The 23,310-nt window shown below is 48.7% G+C and overlaps 1 protein-coding gene across 2 annotated transcripts in view; it reads right to left on the reverse strand.

The window, feature by feature from the left end:
* LOC146075478 (zinc metalloproteinase-disintegrin-like batroxstatin-1) overlaps positions 1 to 23,310 on the reverse strand; it is an 85,254-nt gene that overhangs the window by 16,785 nt on the left and 45,159 nt on the right. For both annotated transcript variants that reach the window (XM_083184763.1, XM_083184764.1), the window contains 3 exons: positions 19,061 to 19,238; positions 7,140 to 7,229; positions 5,624 to 5,822 (listed from right to left, as the gene is read on the reverse strand). In XM_083184763.1, coding sequence (XP_083040889.1) covers positions 5,624 to 5,822; positions 7,140 to 7,229; positions 19,061 to 19,238 — 467 coding nt within the window. The remainder of the gene's footprint in view (positions 1 to 5,623; positions 5,823 to 7,139; positions 7,230 to 19,060; positions 19,239 to 23,310) is intronic.

The raw sequence follows: 23,310 nt of genomic DNA on the forward strand, positions 1-23,310 counted from the left end.
ATATATTGCGCCGGTACCCCGTACCGCCATAACAAAATCCCGGCATGTCACTGCGCATGCGCAGGCTTGCGCAGTGACTTTAAGCCGAGGCACGGCGGCAGCACGGGCAGCCCAGGCTCGCCTCGCTCACACTCATGCAGCCAGAACTCCTCAGCCAGCCTCAGCCCTTAACAGCAGCCGCCTCCTCGCTGCCCCACCCACCAGAGCAAGATCGGAGGCTGGCTGTCAGGGGCACCGCCGGATGATCAAAGTTGGATAGCTGGGAATGAGAGGCAGGTGAGAGACTGCGGGGGAGTTATGGTGTTTCCGGGGGCACTCGTAATTTACATATCCCTGGAATGTATATAAGTCGGGAACCATAGCAGGTATCTCCCAAATCTTCTGTGATCACCTGTTTTTTTATTGCAAAAACAGCTCCTGTGGGTTTCTATAGGGATGTTAAAATGGCCTCAATAGCTAATGCCGCAAGAATATGGACTACTATGTCTCCATCCCATAATTGACCATGTGCAGTTTAGACAGCTCATCTGGTTTTACCTAGAGGTTAATTTTGTTGGGAGCCAATTGACCTATCAGTGTATTTATGGATTGTGGGAGGAAACCGGAGTACCCGGAGGCAATCATTAACAAAAAGAAGTTAAATAGATTCATGGTGCTGTACCTATAAAGGTCTAGGGGCCAGGGGTGAAAGTGTGGTGGTACGATAACAAAATCCCGGCAAGCATGTCACTGCGCATGCGCAGGTTTGCGCAGTGACATCAAGCCGAGGCACTCCTTAGCCCCCCCACGGCCCCACCCCTTCAATTAGTCACTGTCCCCAGCCTGTCATAGAGCCACAGCTCAGGAGCCCCAACCTGCCTGCAGAATGCAGCTTTAGTGAATGAGTCAAACAGACTCATACACCTCCGTGGCCGCTCTGCACAAGGGCATCAGTGAGACACAGATAAATGATGCTGCTGCCAGCGCCGCTGTGTTCCACTACTTCCCTGCGGCGGACAGTCCCCGGCTCCTCCAGTCCCCTCTGCTTCCTGGATGGATGACTGCCTGGGACTCTGTCTGCTCTGCTGGAGAGGCGGTGCCACAGGAGATCATGGCCAGGCGGCCGCGGATACAGAGACAGCTGAGCCCTGCCCCTGCCTGCAGAGAGAGCAAGCCCATTTCACCCTGAGTAAGTAAATGTATGGTTATCAATGTCCCAACTCAAAGCTTTCATCCAATGCCCCCCCCCCCCCAGTCTGTCACCCAATATCTTCCTGTTTCTATGTCCCTGTCACCCACCAGCTACCTCACCCACTATGTCCCTGTCACCCACTAGCTACCTCACCCACTATGTCCCTCTCACCCACTAGCTACCTCACCCACTATGTCCCTGTCACCCACTTTCACCCACTTTATCTGTCACTCACTAGCTTTATCACTCACTATCTCCCTGTCACACACTAGCTAAATCACCCACTTATCTGCCTGTCACCCACTATTTCCATCACCCACTATCTCCCTGTAACACACTATCTCTGTCACCCACTAGGTACATCATCCACTATGTCCATGTCGTCCACTATCTCTGTCACCTACTAGGAACATAACCCACAGTGTCCCTGTCACCCACTAGCTACCTCACCCACTATGTCCCTGTCACCCACTTTCACCCACTTTATCTGTCACTCACTAGCTTTATCACTCACTATCTCCCTGTCACACACTAGCTACATCACCCACTTATCTGCCTGTCGCCCCCTATTTCCATCACCCACTATCTCCCTGTAACGCACCATCTCTGTCACCCACTATGTCCATGTCATCCACTATCTCTGTCACCTACTAGGTACATAACCCACAGTGTCCCTTTCACACACTACCTACATCACCCACTTATCTGCCTGTCACCCCCTATTTCCATCACCCACTGCCTCCCTGTCACCTACTATCTCTGTCACCCACAAGCTACATATGCAACTATCTCCCTGTCACCCACTATCTCCGTCACCTATCTACATGACCCTCTATCTCCCTGTCTCCCACTATCTCCATCACCCACCAGCAACATCACCATCTAACTACATCCTCCACAATCTCCATGTCACCCACTATCTCCCTGTCACTCACTATTTTATCACCCACTATCTCCTTATCACTAACTATCTCCATATCAATCTATTTCCGTGTCCCTCACTATCTCCCTATCACCGACTAGCTACATCACTACAGTATCTTCTTAGCACCCACTATCTCCATGTTACCTACTATTTTATCACCCACTATCTTCTTATCACTATCTCTGTATCCCTCTATTTCCCTGTCCCTCACTATTACCCACCAGCTACATCATCATTATCTCCTTGTTACCCACTATCTCTGTCACCCAATATTTCCCTATCACTCGCTATCTCCGACACCCTCTCCCTCCTTGTCACCCACTTTCGGTCACCCTCTACCAGACACCGCCTGTCTCTCCCACTGTCACCCACTGCTTCATCCCAGTCGACCAATGCATCCCCCCATTTGCACATATGCAGAAGGACATGATGGATGTGATGGATGCTAGGAGGGATCCAGTGGAATATCTTTGAAGGCTGTGAAAAGAACCCAATAGAACTATCTTATATGTTGTCAGTATTGCTGAGCCGGGATGCACCTGATCCTGATGAAATGCACAATCACCTACTGTACCTGTTTGTGTAGCAAGAATGGCCATGATTTACCATGTACAACATGTGTGCTTTAACAACCACTGCGGCAGATGGAAAAACATGTGTCTGAGGCAATAATAAAGCCCCAGGGCGGGGAAACTGGAAACAGTTTTGCAGATTGGGGCGTATTTGTTATATTTACTGCACATAGCAGATTTCAGATATATCTGTCTCCATTTAAAACAGTCGCATAGAATTCCAGACCCTTTAGACCAGGCATGTCCAACGTTGGCCCTCCAGATGTTGTGAAACTACACATCCCAACATGGGGCCAACGTTGGACATGCCTACTTTAGACAGTGGTGCAAGTATGGTGGTGCGGCGTTATGGCATGGGTAATATGCAGGGGTTTAAGCATGAAACATTGAAACCCCTGGCATTGAGCATGAAACCCATAGCAGCGAGCATGTAGGTAAGCGGCACTTAGTGAGCATTACAGCGTGTGTTATTATATGTAATGGGCATTACCGTGTGTGGTATTATATGTAATGGGCATTACAGTGCGTGGCGTAATGGTGTTTGGTACATAATGTGTAATGGGCATTATGGTGTGTGGTACTCTTTGTAATAGGTATTACAGTGTGTGGCATCTGTAATGGGCATTACAATGTGTGGCATAATGTGTAATGGGCATTATGGCATGGGTAATATGTATTGGGTGTGTGACATGTAACAGGCAGTACTGTGTAACCACTGCAAACGGGAGGCCACCTATAGCTCCCAGAGTCTATTCACAGGAGACAGAGGGACTGGGAGCATGGCCGGCAGCTCACAGATCGCTGGGCATACCCCACAGTGACAGCATACAGGAGGCGTGGCTCCTTATAGCAGTGTTCCTGCGAAGCCAAGCCCCCTTCTGATTAGGCCACACCCCCTTTTTTGGATGCGTGTGGCTTCTCTGTGCACGGAAGTCCCAGGGTCCTGAAGCGGAATGTTGGAAGGTATCTTTATCAAACACAGCATACAACGCGACAGTTAGTAGCTGGTTGGTGGGTACTTTATATCCATCCACTTTATCTTTCACCATGTATTGGTACATAGTGGCCTATTTACTAAGCATTACAGAGAGATAATCTGGTGAAAGATAAAGTACCAACCAACCAGCTCCTAATTGCCATGTTAGAGGCAATGTTTGAAATGTGACAGTTAGGAGTTGACTGGCTGGTACTTTATCTCCTGCCAAGGCTTAGTAAATAGACCCCATAGACACAGTGGTGTTTCTAGGTGCCACGGTGCCCGGAGCAAGGGCATGTTTCGCGCCCCCCTGATTTGTAGTAGGTGGGGCTCACCGTAATGCCCATTGCACATTTTAGCGAACTTTGTAATACCTGTTACACATAAAGCCACATGCCGTAATGCCTATTACACATAAGGCCACACATGCTGCCCATTACATACTATATAACAAACCGTAATGCCAATTACATACTATATAACAAACCGTAATGCCCATTACATACTATATAACAAACTGTAATGCCCATTACATACTATATAACAAACCGTAATGCCCATTACACATTTGACACATAAGTGCCACTTACCTACATGCTCATTGCTAGGTACTTCATCCTTGATGCCAGGAGCTTCATGCTTGATGCCAAACGGGACTGAAATAGCTCTTTTCCAAAGGGGACTGAAATAGCTCAATGCCAAGGGGGACTAAAATTTGCTTGTTGCCAAGGGGGACTGAAATAGCTTGTTGCCAAGGGGGACTGAAATAGCTTGTTGCCAAGGGGGACTAAATAGCTTGTTGCCAAGGGGGACTGAAATAGCTTGTTGCCAAGGTGGACTAAATAGCTCGTTGCCAAGGGGGACTGCAGCTCGCCCCCCCCACCTGCTCCCCGCTGTGCCCGGCTGAGCTGCCCTGTATGCCGCTCTTTTCAATTAAGTCTCCCACTGGACTGCTAGCCAGTAGGCGCTCGCAGTCCAGCAGCCACCGATGCTGCTTCTGATTGGCTGCTGGACCGCAAGTGCCTATTGGCTAGCAGTCCAGCAGGAGACTTAATTGAAAATAGCGGCGTAAAGGGCAGCTCAGCCGGGCACAGTGAGGAGTGGACGAGCAGGTCGGTGGAGCCGGTGGCACAGTTTGCGGTGAACGGCTCCGGCGCCCTGTGATCTTTCGGCGCCCGGAGCTCGTGCTCCTCCCTGACCCAGTGTGTCTGTGCCTATTCTCCTGGAATATATGAGAGGCTACAGGATTTTGAAGAGCTCTCCGAGACTCGCTAGATACCCAACCAACTAGACTCACTGTTTAGTAAAGTGGGCAGTAAAGGAGCTTGATTATGTAATTTGAAAATAGCATTGGTTGGCAGGGCAGGGAAATGCCAATCACACCTCATAACCACGCTGCCATGCCTGCACTCCTCCCACCTGCACATTCTCCAATACCACCCAGAGGTATACTAAAGTATTAACATGTATACTTCTGTTCCATTGGGTAGTGGGACTGGCGCATGTGCAGTAGCTTCTCCGGTACCCTAAGGGACTGCTTTGGGAGCAGACCCTTAGAAGCATATTGATAGTCCAGGGTTCACTGAATGCGCAGTATCGTTCGCGGTACTGTGCATGGGGAGAACCCGTTTTTATGGGACTGCCTTGGGTGACTGACAGGATGGAAGCCACGGCCCGTCACAATGAAACCAGTGTAGTCTCACAGGCTGCATCTGGCTTCACACTGTGGCCTATTTTACCTGGGGGGGGGAATGCTAATTCTGTATGTCATCAGGACTTGATAGTCTAGCCATGAAGGTAACTCCCACAGGATCATGTTTTCCAGATCACCTCTCAGAACTACAGGCTTAGGCTACATAATTAATAATTAGTACATACACAACTTTTACACTTAGCCTCTTGGTAATGAAGGCACCTGTGGGAGGGTAGAACACATGTGAGGATATTTATCCGTGTGTGTATGGATTTTCACTACTCACCTGACCCCCAGTATTTCTCACACTGACTCCTGAGTGTGGGGCACGTCCCATTATAGCAGTACCCTTGGTCACCATTGCTACATGGAGATCCATTTACCCGGAAGCGATCGGAGGGACAGCTGTTGGACTTTCCATCACACATTTCGGACAAGTCACATTCATCTTTGGCCTTCCTGCACACAGATCCTGCGTTCATCAGCTGGGGAGAAATAATGACATGGATGTCAAGCATGTATCCCCATCTGCACAATGCAGGATCACACCTCTGAGGCAGCATTGTGGGGTGCAGTCCAAATCCCACCAGCCGGGTCTCTACATTCACAGGAAATGTCACAATTATTTTGTATGAGGGTAAAACTTATTTTCCCATTTTTCACCATCCTCACCAACCACACAGATATTAACAGAAAATAACTGAGGTGTGGGTAACACCACAGTGTCCCCGACTCTTCAGCAGTGACAGGAACCAGACGTTGCAGTGTGATATTCTCCTGCAGCATTTGGCTCCTGTCGCATAGGAAAGGCCAGCATCACACAGTCCAGTCTCGGGAGCAGCAAGCAATTCCAGCATGCCTGCTGGAGTGACGGAACAGAGATCCCCACAAGGCCACGCCTCTTTCTATTCAGCAATGCCCCTTTTTGGTGTGACAGCGCTTCTGCCTCCCATCAGAGGTGGTAGAGGAAAATACAGTAGAACAATTTAAACATGCTTGGGATAGGCATATTTATATCCTTACAAAGAAATAAGGATCAAATATGGTTTGATGTAACATGTTTAATAAAGGGGCAGACTAGATGGGCCAAGTGGTTCTTATCTGCCATCAAATTCTATGTTTCTATGAAACGTGATGTTAGTAATGCCTCTGGTCATATGTGCAGTACCCTCTGCACATATGACCACCACCACCATCAACACCAAAATAAAAAATAATAATCATGTTACTGAACATACAAGATTGTTTGTACAGAGCGCACTAATTATAGAATTCGCAATTCGGGCAATTAACAAATCACTGTGCATATGCAGCATTTGCTTTGCGCATCTGCTGGAGAAATCCGCCACTGAAAATGTGAGTAGCTAGCAATCACAATGCAGCCACAGTGACAGGAAGCCGGCATTTGTGGATAGAAACATGTTTTCTGGGTGTATCTGAAAAACCACTGACATGCTCAGTCGTTTATAAGGTACAGTATGTGTCCGATGTCAGCTCTGACCATTTCCAGGCCGTCTCAGACGCAGAATAGTGTCAGCCTTAGTCCTACTCACATTTGTTCAGACAGCGAGTACTCTTCCATGTTCCAGGATTTGCAAATGGACCTGTGAATGCGCAGCGATCTGCAACGCATTCACAAATTTGCGCGGGGCATTTTTTTCTTTCAGTCTGAGTGACGGCTTTCTGCTCGCAGTCAAATGTGTTTTCTCATCTTAAAGATCTATGCTGAATTATCCCCAAATACATTGTTCACAAGTGTCACAAAACTGTTAAAGGTATACTATGTTGTATACATTACTCACCTGACAATCTGAACAGCATTCCCCCTCTGCACACTGAGCACCTTGTTTTAGTTTGCAGGTGGCGGCATCACAGCACTTATTGGTGCATTCCTGTAAATACAACAGCAATGGCTGGTTACACTATTCTTATTCATTATCTATAGCTGTCTATCCCCGGCCTTTCCTACCATTGACACACTTTTGCATGCTGATTCCGACCAAATACCCCCTACAGCCTGCTAATTCCTACTATATACCCCCTACTGCCTGCTGATTCCTACTATATACCCCCTTATGCCTGCTGATTCCTACTATATACCCCCTACTGCCTGCTGATTGTTACTAAATACCCCCTTTTGCATTCTGATTCCGACCAAATACCCCCTACTGCCTGCCGATTTCTACTACTGTATATACCCCCTTCTACGTGCTGATTGCTACTATATACCCCCTTCTGCCTGCTTACTCCTACTATATACCCAGGGCTGTCTTAACATTAGTGAGGGCCCCCGGGCAAAACTTATTTACTGGGCCCCCTCCCCCCACATGAATTAGTTTGCCGGGAGGACCCCCCCCCCGCAGCCTCCCCCAGCAGCCTTCCCCCCCACATGAATTAGTTTGCCCGGAGGACCACCCCCCCCACTGCAGCCTCCTTCGGCAGCCTTTTCCCCCTGTGAATTAGTTTACCTGGAGGACCACCCCCCGCAGCCTCCCCCAGCAGCCTTGTCCCCTGTGAATTAGTTTGCATGGAGGGGCCCCCCCGCAGCCTCCCCCCAGCAGCCTCCCCCCCAGTGAATTAGTTTGCTGGGAGGACCCCCCCGGCAGCCTTCCCGATCCCCATGAATTAGTTTGCGAGCTATTGATGCCGCCTACCTTGACTTCCCCCATCGGTCCAGCCATTTGTGCTGCACGCGGTAGCAGGAAGGCTGCTCATCACTAGGCGCTGAGTGCCCCTGCAGGGCACCTAGGAAACTAGTCTTGGCCAGCAACTCCCCCTCATGGCTCATACTGCCGGAAGAGCAGCCAGCTGTTCCAAAACTACAAAGGTATGCGCCGAACCCCACAGCCCGGATCACTGCTGTCTATCCCATTGGGTTGGGCCCCTAGGTCCTAGGGCCCCTGAGCATGTGCCCATCGTGCCCAAATGGGAAAGCCTACTGATTCCTACTATATACCCCCTTCTGCCTACTGATTCCTACTAAATACCCCCTCTGCCTACTGATTCCTACTATATACCCCCTCCTGCCTGCTGATTCCTACTATATACCCCCCTTCTGCCTGCTGATTGCTACTATATCCCCCCTTCTACCTGCTGATTCCTACAATATACCTCCTTATGCCTGCTGATTCCTACTAATTACCCCCTTCTGCCTACTGTTTCCTACTAAATGCCCCCTTCTGCCTACTGATTCCTACAATATACCCCCTTCTCCCTACTGATTGCTACTAAATACCCCCTTCTGCCTGTCGGTCTTTACCAATTACCCTCTTATGCCTGAGTTTATTTCTACTAAAACCTCCTACTGCTTGCTGATTATTACCAGTACCCTTTTATGTCAATCAATGATTCAATAAATTACTGTGTGACTCTGACCACACATCAGTGTACTGTCATTTTTGCTTACTTTTGAAAATTAGAAAAAATTCAACTAAAGTGGGATTCGCAGCGCAAAGCATTGCATGCTGCCAAGGGGGCGTGTCACACTCTTACCACACATGGGTGTGTCTACGCTGAAATGTTTGTTGCTGCTGTTTTCTCATACCATTATAGCATTAGCCAAATTATTATGGACTCCAGATAACATACAGACAATTCTATTATGTCTAGTAGTAGAGAAAAGATATCAAGATATTGAGGGAAAGGCACTTGGTATGAGTATGGTGTGGAAAGCGACAGTGATTATGGATAGTCTGCCCCAATAGTAATTTAACAAAATACACGAAGAAGTAAGTGCTATAAAGCATCAAGCGTGTGGCAAAACGTTAATATATTTCCATTTAATGTAATAAAAGACAACATAATAAAAATATTATAAAAACAATTAAGACTGTGGTGTGCACTTTTGTTTAGATGATAAATGAAAAGGTACTGAAACGGATAGTCACCAACTCGGCTGGGGAGATTTGTGTTGTTTCCTCACAATGATGAATTGGGTAGGTTGAAATGAGGATCCTTATCCACGGGTGTGGTATATTGTCCCGTCGGGATCACGACTGGCCGGACTCAGACAGCATGGCGAGCGCAACAAAGCCCTGCTGTGGGCATGGTGGTTCGCTACACTCACCACCTATTCTATTCTCCCTCTATGGGGGTCGTGGACCCCCACGAGGGAGAATAGCCGGTGGCCGTTGGGACCCCGAGTGTCGGGGTTTTGACTGTCGGGACCCCGACGTCAGGGTAATGACTGTCGGGATCCTGACTGTCGGGAAACTGTCCGGCACCCTTATCCACTCGTGTAATCAGAATACTGTAGCTGGCCTTTAAGGAGATGGCGTACCTCCACATAACATCTGAGTTCTCAAGGAAATGATAATCCTACAAGCTGGTTTCCATGCCTGTGTTGGGAGGATACAGTCCTTGTTGGTAGGGGAGCAACAACAGTTTGCTTCCAGTGGAGAGTGGTTCTTCACAAATGATATGGACAATTCCAGGTGGAAATATAGGGTGGACAATGCCGGCCAAAAAATGTATGGCACACCTGCAGGTTACCAAGGTTCTCGTCTAACTTCTGTAATGTAATTACTGTTTATATGGATACCTGTATCATCTGCAGTCACATTAAAGACTCACATTCTGCTAATTTCTAATTGTCATGCAAACATAATCCAGTTCCTTGGAATTTACCATTTTTTTACATTGTAGCATACTCTTATTATACTTTTTCTGGTGCTATGACTGTTTTCCTTTGAACTGACATATTTTGTTAAGAATAATGACTTTGCACTTAGGTACGACCACCGGGCATATTCTTTGGTTATTAAATCAAGGATGTAGGCTTGTTTGCTTACAAATGATCTATTTCACAATTTGGTATATGCAGACAGTTTGGGGGAAATTTACTAATATGAATTCGTAAAAAATAGGTGTATTCGTAGGCAGAAATACACCTATTTTTTACACATTTGTATTTTCGGGATTTACTATCCCGAAAAATACAGGAATTCGTATTCCTAAAGATGGCACATTCGTTTTTGTATTTACAAATACGAATGTCTACACCATCGATAGGATACGACAGGAATCACCATTCAAAAGAATGGTGGTTCCTGATTTACTAAGCAGCCGTATTGATAATACGGCTGCTAATTGGTGTAAAACAGCCACGAAAATACGGCAGGAAAATACACCTTGATTGTCCTGTCGTATTTGGCTTTAGCCTGCACGGATCAGTCAGATCCGTGCAGGCTTTAGTGTAAAAAAAATGGAAAAATAAATAAATAATAAAAAAAACAGCGTGGGGTCCCCCCCACAGCTGTAACCAGCACCAGGCTGAAAGAGCCGGGGCCGGTAATTAAAAATCAGGGAACCCGACAAATAGGGGTTCCCCGATTTTTAACAACCAGCCCCAGGTCCGGGGCTGGATCCCAAAATACGGGGGACAAAATGACTAGGGGTCCCCCGTATTTTAAGAACCAGCCCCAGGTCCGGGGCTGGATCCCAAAATACGGGGGACAAAATGACTAGGGGTCCCACGTATTTTAAGAACCAGCCCCAGGCCAAACCAGCCAGCAGGGTAATGCCACAGCCGGGGGGAGACTTTTTATAGAAGTCCCCCCGGCCAAAGCATTAATTTTCTGACCAGTCAGCCTGGCCAGGGGCCCTGGGGGAGTGGGGACCCCCCCAATAAAGGGGTCCCCCCCTCCAGGACTTACCTGACCAGGCTGAAGCCTGGTGCTGTCCTCGATGCCCCTGGGCGGTGGGCATCGAGCTGATACTGGTGTAAAAAAAATAGATGAGCCGCCTAGCGGCCAATCAGGAGCAGAGAAAGTCGGCTCCTGATTGGCCAGAATTCATTCTGAGTAGAGACGCAGAGGATGAAGGATCTCTGCGTCTCTCCAGTGTCCAGCGAAGCGGGTACCAGCAGCCGGGAGCAGCGCGACTTGAAGAGAAGATGCCGGGGTGGTGGCCAGAGGACCCGGTGAGTAGGATTTCCTTCCACAGGTACCCCTTTGGATTACTACGGATCCTGGACCCCGGACTCTTCAGCCCAGGAGCCCCGGACCAGCCCCGGAACCAAGGCCCTGGAACCAAGCCACCGGACCGGACCCTGGGACCTACCTACGGGATCAAGATAGGTAAGTATCAGTAAGTGTGTAATGTATGTGTTAAAGTTTTATTTTTCTAATGTGTCAGTGTGTATTTATTTAACTATTTTTTTTACTGTGAAACTACAAGACCCAGCGGGCCCTTTAATGCCCTGCAGGCTGGGACTTGTGGTTTTCCAAGTCCCAGCTTGCGGGGGAGGCTTGCTGGGACTCATAGTTCCACAGTTTAAAACAATAGTTTTTTCATCTATTTTTTTTACACCAGTATCAGCTCGATGCCCACCGCCCAGGAGCATCGAGGACAGCACCAGGCTTCAGCCTGGTCAGGTAAGTCCTGGACGGGGGGGGGACCCCTTTATTGGGGGTTCCCCACTCCCCCAGGGCCCCTGGCCAGGCTGACTGGTCAGAGGGTTAATGCTTTGGCCGGGGGGACTTGTATAAAAAGTCTACCCCCGGCTGTGGCATTACCCTGCTGGCTGGTTTGGCCTGGGGCTGGTTCTTAAAATATGGGGGACCCCTAGTCATTTTGTCCCCCGTATTTTGGGAACCAGCCCCGGACCTGGAGCCTGGGGCTGGTTGTTAAAAATCAGGGAACCCCTATTTGTCGGGTTCCCTGATTTTTCGTATTAGCGGCCGTATATACGGCCAGCTAATACGAATTCCTACGACATCGGAGGGTTACAATGCAGTCATATATGACTGCTTTGTAAATCCCCCTCCGGAACACGACTTTGCATACGGCTGAAACAGTCGTATGCAGTCGTAGGAAAAATACTAATACGAAAAACTAGGTTAGTAAATTTCCCCCTATATGGCTGATCTAAACCACCAGGATCAGTGAACAGCGTACATTTTTAGGAGGGCCTTGTGGCGCCATGGTAGCACGCCTGACTGCAGATCAGAAGGTTGCTTGCTCAAATCAAGGGGTAAGGATCATTGGATAGACAGCAACTAGGTCGAGAAGCAATAGGTCGGCATCATTAGGTCATGAAGGTCGACATGACTGAAGGTCGACATGGGGTTAGGTCAACAGGGTCAAAACGTTGAAATGGTTTTTCCCTTTTTTTGTCCTGAATGTTGACACAGTCGACATGGACATTAAAAGTGCACTACATCCCCTAGCATGGTTTGCTCTGGTCGCCATACTTCAGGCACGGTGCCTCGCTATGCTTGGCACACTATTTTATTCTCCCACCACGCCCTAGTGGATGGTAGGGCATGAAGTACCGCCTGTCGGCATATGTTGGCTAAAAAAAACAGGTGAAAAACTTAATGTGAACCTTTTGACTGTTGACCTTCCCCTTTTGACTGTCGACCTAATGACCCTGTTGACCTAATGACCGTGTCATCCTAACCTCATGTCGACCTTCAGTCATGTCGACCTTCATTCATGTCGACATAATGCCTGTCGACCTAGTTGTTGTCGACCTAGTGACCGTATCCCCAAATCAAGTCGGGGTCATTTGTCATTTTTTTGTATCTACCTGGAGTTGTCCATATCATTTGTGGAGTACCACCACCACTGGAAGCCCACTGTTGTTCGTCCCCTACCACCAAGGACCGTATCCTCCCAACATAGGCAACATAGGCAAGGAAACCAACTATCATTTCCTTGGGAGTTCAGACGTTATCCACTTCACTGCGGCACGGAAAACTATTTGGGAGGAACGCCACCTCCTTAAAGGCCCAGTATAATGATTACATGAGTGGATAAGGATCCTCATCTCAACCTACCCAATACATCATCTCCCCAGTGCTGGTGGACCGAGTGGGTGACTATTCATTTCAGTACCTTTTCATTTATTATCTAAACAAAAGTGCACACCAAGGGCCAAATGTAATAGGGGGAGAGTTTCAGAAAGTGAGAGATTTTGGGAGAGTTTTCCCATGTTTTATAAAGCAGCAATCAATTACATGACAAAATCAACCTGGTTTTGCAGTGTAATTGATTGCTGCTTTAAAAAAAGGTGAAAACCCTCCCAAAATCTCTCACTTACTGAAACTCTGGTACTTGTGTATTTTGGCGGCGCCCCCGATTTCCATCGCGCGATGTTTTAATCGCATCGCATGCCATGCACCCGATGGCATGCGATGCGACGCGATTTTTGCCCCCTATACGATGAAAGATTGTATAAGCACCCTAAAGGATGCTTTTAAGCACCGTAATGGGTGCTTACAATGTTAAATGCACCCCCACGCCACCCCCCCCCACTATAAACGTGAACCCGAAGTGTGGCGAGCGCAGCGAGCCCGCGAGGGGCGGCGGTACGCGTCCTCCGACCTTTTCATACCCCCACTATCCACGTCGGCGTGGAGTTGAGAACAGAAAGTGTGGCAAGCGCAGCGAGCCCCGCGAGGGGACGCGGATACCTTCACAGGTATCGGAGTCCCCTCGCGGCCTTCACAGGTATCCGCGTCCGCTCGCCACGCTTCGGGCTCGGTGGCTCGCTGCGCTCGCCACACTTTATATTCTCAGCTCCACGCCGACGTGGATAGTGGGGGTATGAAAAGGTCAGAGGACGCGTACCGCCGCCCCTCGCGGGCTCGCTGCGCTTGCTGCGCTCGCCACGCTTCGGGTTCACGTTTATAGTGGGGGGGGGGGTGGCGGGGGGGTGCATTTAACATTGTAAGCACCTATTAGGGTGCTTATGCAATGTTTAATCGCATCGCATTGTATGGCATTGTATGCCATATACAATGTCATACAATTTTAAAATTGTATGGCATTGTACAATATTGCACGATATCGCGTCGCATCGCATACCATCGTATGCCTTATGGTATGCGATGCGATGGGTGCCGCCAAACTACACAAGTACCGAAACTCTTACCTATTACATTTGGCCCCAACAATTGTTTTTATGGGATACGGTCGGTTGGTCGACCTAAAGATGGCCGACAGTCATTAGTTCGACACCGTTGGGTTGACATACTGCAAGGTCGACAGGTGTCTAGGTCGACATGGAACAAGGTCGACTGGTGCTTAGGTCAACACAAATGTTAGGTCGACATGGTTTAGGTCTACAGTCAAAAGGTCGACATGGGGTTTTTCACTATTAGGGGTATTCAATGCTCTGACAACGAGTTATGACGGCGAGCAGGCCGGCAGTGTATTCTACTCCCTCCCCTTCACTCACTGTTTTCACCTTTCTGGTTTCATTTGGCGAGGTGGAAACAGCGGGGGTGGCCACAAAATGCAGTGGACTCGCTGCATTTGCAGCAAACCTCGCCGTTTAAGGGGTAAACATTGAATACGGCGAGCGGGATTGGATGGCGAGGATGGCTTTTCCTTGCCAAAAATAAGCTATCCTTGCCATGCAAACCCCCCTTGCTGTGGCATTGAATACATCTATATGTCTAGTATATGTCCCTCCACTTATAATCTTTAATTATTTTCTGGTCTGGCTGACTGGGATGGGCTTAGTCTTCTAAGACTTCCAGGACTGTCAGTCAGATAGCTGCAGAGCAATATAGGAGACCATCCTCCTGCTCCTAACACATCTCACCCCTCATCTGAACACCGGTGATGAGCGTTGGCTCGTCACCACCAGAGGAGGGAGCAAGAGCCAAGCGGTAACAGAGACAGACAGTGCAGTACTGGTTTATTACATTTGTGTATTTATGTATTATGGCATGTTTAACCTTTTTCTGAAAACTTTATTAATATGTTTGCTACAGCCTTTTTTTTACATACCATTAATCTGTGTGGTAGTAAAACTCCTTGCAGAGTCCATATGCCAGGGCATGATTGTGCTTGTAGTTCTAGTCATTTTGTCCCCCGTATTTTGGGAACCAGCCCCGGACCTGGAGCCTGGGGCTGGTTGTTAAAAATCAGGGAACCCCTATTTGTCGGGTTCCCTGATTTTTCGTATTAGCGGCCGTATATACGGCCAGCTAATACGAATTCCTACGACATCGGAGGGTTACAATGCAGTCATATATGACTGCTTTGTAAATCCCCCTCCGGAACACGACTTTGCATACGGCTGAAACAGTCGTATGCAGTCGTAGGAAAAATACTAATACGAAAAACTAGGTTAGTAAATTTCCCCCTATATGGCTGATCTAAACCACCAGGATCAGTGAACAGCGTACATTTTTAGGAGGGCCTTGTGGCGCCATGGTAGCACGCCTGACTGCAGATCAGAAGGTTGCTTGCTCAAATCAAGGGGTAAGGATCATTGGATAGACAGCAACTAGGTCGAGAAGCAATAGGTCGGCATCATTAGGTCATGAAGGTCGACATGACTGAAGGTCGACATGGGGTTAGGTCAACAGGGTCAAAACGTTGAAATGGTTTTTCCCTTTTTTTGTCCTGAATGTTGACACAGTCGACATGGACATTAAAAGTGCACTACATCCCCTAGCATGGTTTGCTCTGGTCGCCATACTTCAGGCACGGTGCCTCGCTATGCTTGGCACACTATTTTATTCTCCCACCACGCCCTAGTGGATGGTAGGGCATGAAGTACCGCCTGTCGGCATATGTTGGCTAAAAAAAACAGGTGAAAAACTTAATGTGAACCTTTTGACTGTTGACCTTCCCCTTTTGACTGTCGACCTAATGACCCTGTTGACCTAATGACCGTGTCATCCTAACCTCATGTCGACCTTCAGTCATGTCGACCTTCATTCATGTCGACATAATGCCTGTCGACCTAGTTGTTGTCGACCTAGTGACCGTATCCCCAAATCAAGTCGGGGTCATTTGTCATTTTTTTGTATCTACCTGGAGTTGTCCATATCATTTGTGGAGTACCACCACCACTGGAAGCCCACTGTTGTTCGTCCCCTACCACCAAGGACCGTATCCTCCCAACATAGGCAACATAGGCAAGGAAACCAACTATCATTTCCTTGGGAGTTCAGACGTTATCCACTTCACTGCGGCACGGAAAACTATTTGGGAGGAACGCCACCTCCTTAAAGGCCCAGTATAATGATTACATGAGTGGATAAGGATCCTCATCTCAACCTACCCAATACATCATCTCCCCAGTGCTGGTGGACCGAGTGGGTGACTATTCATTTCAGTACCTTTTCATTTATTATCTAAACAAAAGTGCACACCAAGGGCCAAATGTAATAGGGGGAGAGTTTCAGAAAGTGAGAGATTTTGGGAGAGTTTTCCCATGTTTTATAAAGCAGCAATCAATTACATGACAAAATCAACCTGGTTTTGCAGTGTAATTGATTGCTGCTTTAAAAAAAGGTGAAAACCCTCCCAAAATCTCTCACTTACTGAAACTCTGGTACTTGTGTATTTTGGCGGCGCCCCCGATTTCCATCGCGCGATGTTTTAATCGCATCGCATGCCATGCACCCGATGGCATGCGATGCGACGCGATTTTTGCCCCCTATACGATGAAAGATTGTATAAGCACCCTAAAGGATGCTTTTAAGCACCGTAATGGGTGCTTACAATGTTAAATGCACCCCCACGCCACCCCCCCCCACTATAAACGTGAACCCGAAGTGTGGCGAGCGCAGCGAGCCCGCGAGGGGCGGCGGTACGCGTCCTCCGACCTTTTCATACCCCCACTATCCACGTCGGCGTGGAGTTGAGAACAGAAAGTGTGGCAAGCGCAGCGAGCCCCGCGAGGGAACACGGATACCTTCACAGGTATCGGAGTCCCCTCGCGGCCTTCACAGGTATCCGCGTCCGCTCGCCACGCTTCGGGCTCGGTGGCTCGCTGCGCTCGCCACACTTTATATTCTCAGCTCCACGCCGACGTGGATAGTGGGGGTATGAAAAGGTCAGAGGACGCGTACCGCCGCCCCTCGCGGGCTCGCTGCGCTTGCTGCGCTCGCCACGCTTCGGGTTCACGTTTATAGTGGGGGGGGGGTGGCGGGGGGGTGCATTTAACATTGTAAGCACCTATTAGGGTGCTTATGCAATGTTTAATCGCATCGCATTGTATGGCATTGTATGCCATATACAATGTCATACAATTTTAAAATTGTATGGCATTGTACAATATCGCACGATATCGCGTCGCATCGCATACCATCGTATGCCTTATGGTATGCGATGCGATGGGTGCCGCCAAACTACACAAGTACCGAAACTCTTACCTATTACATTTGGCCCCAACAATTGTTTTTATGGGATACGGTCGGTTGGTCGACCTAAAGATGGCCGACAGTCATTAGTTCGACACCGTTGGGTTGACATACTGCAAGGTCGACAGGTGTCTAGGTCGACATGGAACAAGGTCGACTGGTGCTTAGGTCAACACAAATGTTAGGTCGACATGGTTTAGGTCTACAGTCAAAAGGTCGACATGGGGTTTTTCACTATTAGGGGTATTCAATGCTCTGACAACGAGTTATGACGGCGAGCAGGCCGGCAGTGTATTCTACTCCCTCCCCTTCACTCACTGTTTTCACCTTTCTGGTTTCATTTGGCGAGGTGGAAACAGCGGGGGTGGCCACAAAATGCAGTGGACTCGCTGCATTTGCAGCAAACCTCGCCGTTTAAGGGGTAAACATTGAATACGGCGAGCGGGATTGGATGGCGAGGATGGCTTTTCCTTGCCAAAAATAAGCTATCCTTGCCATGCAAACCCCCCTTGCTGTGGCATTGAATACATCTATATGTCTAGTATATGTCCCTCCACTTATAATCTTTAATTATTTTCTGGTCTGGCTGACTGGGATGGGCTTAGTCTTCTAAGACTTCCAGGACTGTCAGTCAGATAGCTGCAGAGCAATATAGGAGACCATCCTCCTGCTCCTAACACATCTCACCCCTCATCTGAACACCGGTGATGAGCGTTGGCTCGTCACCACCAGAGGAGGGAGCAAGAGCCAAGCGGTAACAGAGACAGACAGTGCAGTACTGGTTTATTACATTTGTGTATTTATGTATTATGGCATGTTTAACCTTTTTCTGAAAACTTTATTAATATGTTTGCTACAGCCTTTTTTTTACATACCATTAATCTGTGTGGTAGTAAAACTCCTTGCAGAGTCCATATGCCAGGGCATGATTGTGCTTGTAGTTCTATCATATACCCAAGGAATCTATAGGTTCCACGGTTTGCTATGACTTTAGAAACATACAAAATTGCTATTTTTTTTAGCTATTTAGCTACACAGATCAGCAATGGGTGTCAGCTCTGAGGTTTATTCTATATAAGGATTTCCTATTGTATAATTACCCCTTAACAGGCAGGGCCGGCGCCACCACTAGGCAGCTCTAGGCATTTGCTCCGGCACCTGGAGGGCGGCAGTTCGCCCCTCACCCCCAGCGAACTGTGTAAAAAACTTGCGGCATCGGCGTGCCTGCAGTGCTGTAGCGGGCAGGGGTGTCCGTGCCGTGGGGGAACCTGCGGCGCTGTCATTGTGTATGAAGCTGGCTGCAGCCGGCGGGGTCCCTGCAGTGAATAGAAAATAACTAGCGCTATGCGCGCGGCGGCGTGGGAAGCGCTAGTTGTTTTCTATTCACTGCAGGGACGCCGGGGCCCCCACGGCACGGACACCCCTGCCCGCTACAGCACTGCAGGGACGCCGGGGTCGAAAGTTTTTTACACAGGTACCACCCCCCCTCTCCTCCCGGCACCGGGGCACCCCCACCCCGACTCGCCTGGGGCGCTCCGGTGCCTTGCACCGGCCCTGCTGACAGGTAATAAATAAGACCATAGCATATAGCAGGGATGACCAGGCCTACTTACCTGCTCTGTGCCACAGTCACATTCTTCTCCTATTTCCGTGAATCCATTTCCACACAAGGGGGTAGACAGGATATTATTTTTCTCTGGCACATCTTTCATACACAGGGGCATTTGGTTCCGTAGAAAATTTTCATAGTGCTGGTGACTGCAGAAACTGAACTTTTGCGAAGGCTTATAACTGTAAGGAAAGATGTACAGTTACAGGGTGGATGTACATAGCATCCTAGAGACAGGAGTATAACTGTACAGAGGTAGTCACAGTTACAGGTAGGGGTGTAGAAAGTATCCTGGAGACAGGGATATAACTGTATGGAGGTAGTCACAGTTACAGGGGGGATGTACATTGCATCCTGGAGACAGGGATATAACTGTAAGGAAAGAAGCACAGTTACAGGGGGATGTACACAGTATCCTGGAGACAGGGGTATAACTGTAAGGAAAGAAGCACAGTTACAGGGGGATGTACATATCATCCTGGAGACAGGGGTATAACTGTAAGGTAAGATGCACAGTTACAGGGGGATGTGTGATGTGCACGGTCAGGTTCGGACCTTTAATCCGGGATATTCTTGAACTCCATGAATGTGATTCCTGGTGGTTTGTTCGTGTCTCCACTGTAGCTGGGTAACCATGACGCCCCAACGGGAGCAGCAGCAAGGCAGTATGAGACCCGGCTGCACGTGGATGAGGCTGCAACAGCAACAAAACCAACACACCCAGCGCCTTCAAACCTCCAGATGGGCAGCTTCCTCATTCTGTGCCCAACAAACCGTGAGTCTGGCCCTAGTGGCCATATGTCCAAAAGGGGGCAGCCGTTTTATAAAGCAGCACCAGTGAGTCCACGGGAGTAAGGAGGGCCCTGTAAGGACCCAGCCAAGGGAAGAGTGGCAAAAATAGTTAAGCCCCTGAGGGTTGTAGCAGAGTACTTACACCCCCATTGTTGCAGCGCAGGACCAGTGCCCACCAGCCGTAGTGCCCATACAGGTAGGGCCTCCTGAAGTTTAAATCCCCCGTTGCTACCGTGTCAAGGACAGACCAGGCCAATCCGGCCCTATTTATTTTAAGAGGGGAACTGACACGTAACTCAGGCTATTTATCCATAGGAAGGCCTCCTTATCTCTCACCCATGCTATTTATCCATAGGAAGGCCGCACTGACATGTAACCCCGACTATTGATCCGTAGGAAGGTCGGGTTGTTCACTAGAGACACCATCCCCTGGGGAGTTGTACACTATTTCCTGTGCACAGGACGAATCCTAGATTCAGGTTCAGGACAGTAATTGGGTACTGGTAACTTTTGGGTCACAGATCGTTAAAAGTTGTATACATTATGGTTATTAGGATAAGTGAAATTGATTGCTTAACACGTCCAAGGTAATGTTAGTGTTATAGAGAAGACATTACTGTCATCAAAATACTTGTATATGGAAGTGTTTATTATTGTTTACCGTGTATGGTATGATTGATCGTGTAATAGCAGCCCACGATCGGCCAGGGGCCCTGATACTTTCTTTTATTGAAACTGCAACCAATAAAAACAATTTCCTGTAACTACATTTGCCTCTTCGTATCTATCTCCGTTTATTTACTTCCCGATATCCCAGATTAAAGGTCCGAAGCTGACTGTGCACATCACACTTAGCGTCACGAACAGGATTCGAAATCCAATGTGGTTTCCCAGCACAGGTTTGAATCCTGTTCGTGACGCCAAGTGTGATGTGCACGGTCAGATTCGGACCTTTAATCCGGGATATTGGGTAGTAAATAAATGGAGATAGATTCGAAGAGGCGAATGTAGTTAAAGGAAACTGCTTTTATTGGTTGCAACGGATAAATAGCCTGGGTGAGAAATAATGAGGCCTTCCTACGGATAAATAGCTTAAGTTACGTGTCAGTTCCCCTCTTAAGATGAATAGGGCTGGATTGACCTGGTCTGTCCTTGACCCGGTAGCGATGGGGGATTTAAACATCAGGAGGCCCTACTGCCTTGCTGCTGCTCCCGTCGTCACACAGCTGCGCTGGGTCAAGAGGGACACATACGCTGCTCTCAGGGGACGGGAACACATCTGCTGCTCCAGACGCTGCTGCCAGGGCCGTGGGGTCATGCTGCCGTGCTGTCCATCACATGCAGGCAGGGGGAAGGGATACGCGCGGACTGCCTCAGGCGTCGCTGCCACGATCCCAGCCTGCCAGTCACCGCTCCTTTTACTGGTCACACCGGGTGCCGCAGACTGCTGTACACCGTGACGCCTCCTGCATCCGACCTGGTCACCTCTCTATCCTCCTCTTTCGGCACTCAATTCCCCTCCCTCTCTTCCTCTCACCCAACCTTCGTCCAATCCCCGCCAGGTCTTCTCCCTGCCCATCATCCGGACACGGCCCGCCTCCAGTCTCTCGGCGCACGCAGCGATGGGGAGAATAATTAACCCCCTCTCTCTGGTGGAGCCAGTGCTGTGTGCCCTGGCTAGTGGGACCCATTTCGGGGTGCCACAGATCTACATAGCATTCTGGAGACAGGGGTATAACTGTAAGGAAAGATGCACAGTTACAGTGGGATGTACATAGCATCCTGGAGACAGGGGTATAACTGTTAGGTAAGATGCACAGTTACAGGGGGATGTACATAGCATCCTGGAGACAGGGGTATAACTGTAAGGAAAGATGCACAGTTACAGTGGGATGTACATAGCATCCTAGAGACAGGAGTATAACTGTACAGTTGTAGTCACAGTTACAGGTGGGGGTGTACAAAGTATCCTGGAGACAGGGATATAACTGTATGGAGGTAGTCACAGTTACAGGGGGGATGTGCATTGCATCCTGGAGAGAGGGGTATAACTGTAAGGAAAGAAGCGCAGTTATAGGGGGATGTACACAGTATCCTGGAGACAGGGGTATAACTGTACAGAAAGATGCACAGTTACAGCGGGATGTACAAAGTATCCTGGAGACAGGGGCATAACTACGGAAAGATGCACAGTTAGAGTGGGATGTACGTAGCATCCTGGAGACAGGAGTATAACTGTAAGGAAAGAGGCACAGTTACAGGGGGATGTACACGGTATCCTGGAGACAGGGGTATAACTGTAAGGAAAGATGCACAGTTACAGGGGGATGTACATAGTATCCAGGAGACGGGTATAACTGTAAGGAAAGAAGCACAGTTACAGGGGGATGTACACAGTATCCTGGAGACAGGGGTATAACTGTAAGGAAAGAAGCACAGTTACAGGGGGATGTACATAGCATCCTGGAGACAGGGGTATAACTGTAAGGTAAGATGCACAGTTACACGGGGATGTGTGATGTGCACGGTCAGGTTCGGACCTTTAATCCGGGATATTCTTGAACTCCATGAATGTGATTCCTGGTGGTTTGTTCGTGTCTCCACTGTAGCTGGGTAACCATGACGCCCCAACGGGAGCAGCAGCAAGGCAGTATGAGACCCGGCTGCACGTGGATGAGGCTGCAACAGCAACAAAACCAACACACCCAGCGCCTTCAAACCTCCAGACGGGCAGCTTCCTCATTCTGTGCCCAACAAACCGTGAGTCTGGCCCTAGTGGCCATATGTCCAAAAGGGGGCAGCCGTTTTATAAAGCAGCACCAGTGAGTCCACGGGAGTAAGGAGGGCCCTGTAAGGACCCAGCCAAGGGAAGAGTGGCAAAAATAGTTAAGCCCCTGAGGGTTGTAGCAGAGTACTTACACCCATATTGTTGCAGCGCAGGACCAGTGCCCACCAGCCGTAGTGCCCATACAGGTAGGGCCTCCTGAAGTTTAAATCCCCCGTTGCTACCGTGTCAAGGACAGACCAGGCCAATCCGGCCCTATTTATTTTAAGAGGGGAACTGACACGTAACTCAGGCTATTTATCCATAGGAAGGCCTCCTTATCTCTCACCCATGCTATTTATCCATAGGAAGGCCGCACTGACATGTAACCCCGACTATTGATCCGTAGGAAGGTCGGGTTGTTCACTAGAGACACCATCCCCTGGGGAGTTGTACACTATTTCCTGTGCACAGGACGAATCCTAGATTCAGGTTCAGGACAGTAATTGGGTACTGGTAACTTTTGGGTCACAGATCGTTAAAAGTTGTATACATTATGGTTATTAGGATAAGTGAAATTAATTGCTTAACACGTCCAAGGTAATGTTAGTGTTATAGAGAAGACATTACTGTCATCAAAATACTTGTATATGGAAGTGTTTATTATTGTTTACCGTGTATGGTATGATTGATCGTGT

Source organism: Crinia signifera, chromosome 4 (genome assembly GCF_055691185.1).
Source record: "Crinia signifera chromosome 4, ASM5569118v1, whole genome shotgun sequence".
In the NCBI taxonomy this organism is placed as follows: domain Eukaryota; kingdom Metazoa; phylum Chordata; class Amphibia; order Anura; family Myobatrachidae; genus Crinia; species Crinia signifera.